At 52.0% G+C, this 4112-nt stretch overlaps 1 protein-coding gene across 1 annotated transcript; it reads right to left on the bottom strand.

Annotated features, from left to right (window-relative positions):
- Positions 1-209: 209 nt before the first annotated feature.
- LOC119326600 (cytosolic sulfotransferase 17-like) lies at positions 210-1522 on the bottom strand. Its single transcript, XM_037600227.1, has one exon. It carries the CDS (start codon positions 1496-1498, stop codon positions 491-493), a length of 1008 nt encoding a protein of 335 aa, XP_037456124.1. The 5' UTR covers positions 1499-1522; the 3' UTR covers positions 210-490.
- Between the last annotated feature and the right edge of the window lie 2590 nt (positions 1523-4112).

Here is a 4112-nt window from a genome sequence, read left to right as displayed (position 1 = left end):
GGATGATCCAGGGCGCACAGATTTACAATGTTCTCCGGACCAGAACGAAGCCAAACGACAGTTTTAGTACAAGGTGGACAGATTACGTCTTAGTGTTATCTCTGAATGTTACTAGATCCTTTATTTTTCCGAGATCCTAAAATTATGATGGGATAAAAATTAAACTAAAAAACGTGTGAATAGGAGAAAACTTCTTGTACAATATAGTGGAGACAAAGTCTTATCATTTTTATTTATTGACAGACTTTGTAGAGGCACCCACTTCGTAGAGAAAAGATAACACCGTTTAATGAAAGTTCTTTAATCCGAAATGTCCGAGTACGAAACAGAGCTGTGCGGAAAAGAAACCAGAAATGCAAATGAGAATGCGAGTCCAGATCCCTTCAGCCACCCACTTTGAGGACAAACTTTAAAGATGCTCATGGCATGTCGAGCCACACCCACTTTGTAGACAAAAGACAACACCGTTTAAAGAAAGTAGAAATGCAAATCAGAAGGCGAGTCCAGATCCCTTGAGCTTTTCTTTGGTGATCTGATCCATCTTTTCCCCCATCTCTCGGCTCATGTGGTTCGCCCAGTCCCCAACTTGTCCTTTTCTAAAGAAGGCTGAATTAGCAGGAAACCTGTGATTTCCGTGCTCATTAACAACACTTACCTGGTTAACCTGTAGGCTCCTCAGTGTTTCAAAGCTGCAGACCCTCGCGACCTCTTCCGGGACACGAGAACTTTCCTCCTCCTGGCTGAACGGGACGCCCAGGAACACCGCGAGCTTCCGCACGACTCCCACAGAGTCTTCCTTGATCTCTTCGTACTTCAAGAAAAGGACCTTGTCCGGCGTCGCCAAGCTTGCCTTCCAGTACTCCAGGTAGTGCTCCCAGAAAGGCCCGTAAGGCGAGAGCCCCCGGCAGAACAAGTCATAGGCTTTGTCTAGCTCCATGGCGGAACCGTGGAAGATCTTGTTGTCGAAGTGCCACCGAGACACGAACTTGTCCTTGGGGTCTCGGCAGAGGTACACGACGCGACGGCCGCTGGATGGAGTCATCTCCGGCGGGAGCAGCGACATGGGAATGTGCGTGGAGAGAAGCCGAGGAGAGGCAAGTGCGTTGAGGTCGGTATGGTCCCTACCCGGGCCGTGGAGCTCGATGCTCGGCACGAGGTGCTGAGGGTGCTGGGTGAGGAGGGGGTGGTCGCCGAAGCCGTAGCGGCCTCGGTTGGTGATGGCGAAGGCGAGGGCCTTGAGCCAGGTGGTGCCGCTTTTGGGCTGTGTGGCGAGGATGATGTCGTCGTCCCGGGGCTTCATGGTGACCTGGGCCAGCAGGATCCGCTCCAGCACGGTGAACCTCAGCCAGTAGTTTTTGTATAGGACGAGCGGCCCCGAGCACCGGTCATCACTACTTGTTGGGAGCGTGGATATCAAATCTTTGGGGCTTATTGATTTGGATTGTGCAGAGCTCATGGCAGCACCACCATCTTCTCCCTTGGATGGAGGCTGAGCCATGTCCCCCTTCTTGCTGTACGGTGAGGCAGTGGAGATGCCATACTATATAGGGACAAGGCGTGGTATATAGTACTCCCTCCGTTCCTAAATATACGTTTTTGTAGGGATTTCACTAGATGGACTACATTAGGACTAAAATGGATGAATCTACACTTAAAATGCATCTATATATGTCTGTATGTGGTTCATAGTGAAATCTCTACAAAGAAGTATATTGCATTATTTTCTTTCTAAATTACAGTTAGTGGCAACTGGATACCTAACCCTCATTAGATGGCTTTTATGAACAGCAGGTACAACCACTGACTCCTATGACCGCGATGTACAGCGAGGCAATCAATGGGTATGATCAAGCAGCCATATTTTATAAGGAAAAGGAGTGTTAAGCGTATCCGATGCCGACCCTCAAACCTCTAGACAAGCGCTCAGGCCATGCTTTTCGAACCGTCGAAGCCATCCAACGAGGTCCTGTATCGGTCAGCGGTCAATATGAATACGGTTTCTCCTGCAGATCAGCGACAAACGCGAGGAGGTTTGCGTGAATCTAGACCGCTCCCAATCCCGTTTCTGGCCACCCTGGCCCACCAAAAACTCGTCATCTGCCCCTTCCACACTTCCCTTCCAATGCACGCACAGCTTACCCCGCCGCATTCATACCGGCCCAGAGCACGCGAAGACTTTTTAAACCGTGCTCCGGTGCTTTGGATGCGATGTGGATGTGTGGGCTGTTTAAACCATGCTCCGGCGCCAACCACATCGCGCCCTCCTCCTCCCCTCCCCGCCCATATCCATCCACACCTTCGGCGATGGCAAGTCCTGGGCGTCGGCGCCGGCAGGCGGTTCCGGGCGGGATCTAGCAGCTCGTGGCGATGCCGCCCTCGAACTCCGGGGCCTTGTCCTCATCGGATGGTGATGACTCGAAGCGGGCGGACATCATCATCTCCTCCGGCGACGAGGAGGACCAGCAGTAGCCGCCACCACAGTCCGCGCTGGCAGTGCTGGGCCAGGGCTACGCCGGCACTGACGCGGAGTTCGATGAGCAGATGGAGTTGATGCTCTGTCGTCCACACCAACGGCCCGGCTCCGCCACCAGGGGCACTCCTCCTTGTGAAGTCGGAGCTGGCATCCCCTCCATGCTGTCCGCCGGCTTTTGTGGATAACATATACGGTTACTAATTATCATAAAAGTGTTACGCCACATCAGCTCTTGTGGGGCCCGCGTGTCAATGACCAAATTCGCCAATTAGTGTTTTCAAAGATTAGTCTGAAAATTGGTGCTTTTTTCCATAAATCTATAAACTCGTGTTTTCTGCGTATATATCTACTCCCTCCGTTTCAAATTACTCGTCGCTGAAATGGATGTATCTAGAACTAAAATACATCTAGGTACATCCATACGTGCGACAAGTAATTCGGAACGGAGGAAATAACATTGAATGTGATAGTTTTGTGCAATTAACTTAGTTTGGCATCCAATAGTAGCGCAGCGAGCAACTAGTATCAAGCAATATTTGACAGCACCGCACCCTAGCCTCCCGTGCGTTGCCTTGTGGTGAGAATACCCGGGAGAGGTGATCGGGACCAGGATGACATTTTCTGTAAATCGATCGAACGAGATGGTTAGCGATGGAAATCTCATGAAGCGCAACCAGCTTCGTAGCGAAAGTACATTCGACGCCGCTGCGGGCTATTGCACGCAAAAGAGGCCGAAGTCGCTTTGGGCTGTGGAACGGCATCTGAACCATTTTGGTACTCGTTCAGCTTTTTCCTCCCGCATCCGTCTGCAGATAAGGATGCGGGAGGTGGCCATTCAACTCTGCTCGCATATATTTCAACTGTTATCAAAACAATCGTACGAAATTCGTGTAAACATGACCGGATCTTCATACAGAACGGAAGAGATTCATGCAAACACGATGGATTTCATATAAACATGACAAAATTCATTACATTCCGGACATACTTCAACTAAAAGCGTGCTCGTCCGACTCTAGTGGTATAATACCTAAACTAAATGACTACCGACGCCCGTTCCCTATGTCCAGACATGAGCCTCGAGAACTGAAGCTTCGGCATCTCCAATTCCACCTCCGCACTCTTCAGCTCCGACTCCATAACCTCCACCTCTGAAGCCCGGGAAGTGAAGTTGTCCGCCTCCATGTCGCTGCCAAGCGGCTAATCAGCCGACGATGGCAGCCCAACAAGCTTGGTGTCGATGGGAGGGGAGGAGGGTGGTATTCTTGGGACCCGAGTGATAGTGACCTACCGTGCACTACTATTCCTCGCTGACGGCGGCGCCTGGAGACATGCCGGCTTCGTGGTCGTTGGCGGCGGGGTGCGGCCTCGGCGAAGCTGGCGATGTCGTCCTTGTCATCGCTGTTGCCCCACACCTCGTTCGCCGCCTCATCGAACTCCTTGTAGGCGGCCTCCAGTTCTGCCTGACACTGGCGGTACTTTCAATGGGCGAGGCGGATCTCGCGGGGCGTAGCAGTAGGACTCAAGCAACACCGCATGCTCCACCACGACTGCTTCCGACGCGATCTCCCTGCCAATGTTGAGCTGCTCCTCCGCCTACGATGTCCTGGAGGAGCTGGAGGTTGTAGGCGGCGTCGGC

The sequence above is a fragment of the Triticum dicoccoides genome, chromosome 6B (assembly GCF_002162155.2).
Source record: "Triticum dicoccoides isolate Atlit2015 ecotype Zavitan chromosome 6B, WEW_v2.0, whole genome shotgun sequence".
NCBI classification, from domain to species: Eukaryota; Viridiplantae; Streptophyta; class Magnoliopsida; order Poales; family Poaceae; genus Triticum; species Triticum dicoccoides.
The sequence above is the reverse complement of the archived record's forward strand: the minus strand, read 5'-3'. Positions and strand labels throughout refer to the sequence as shown.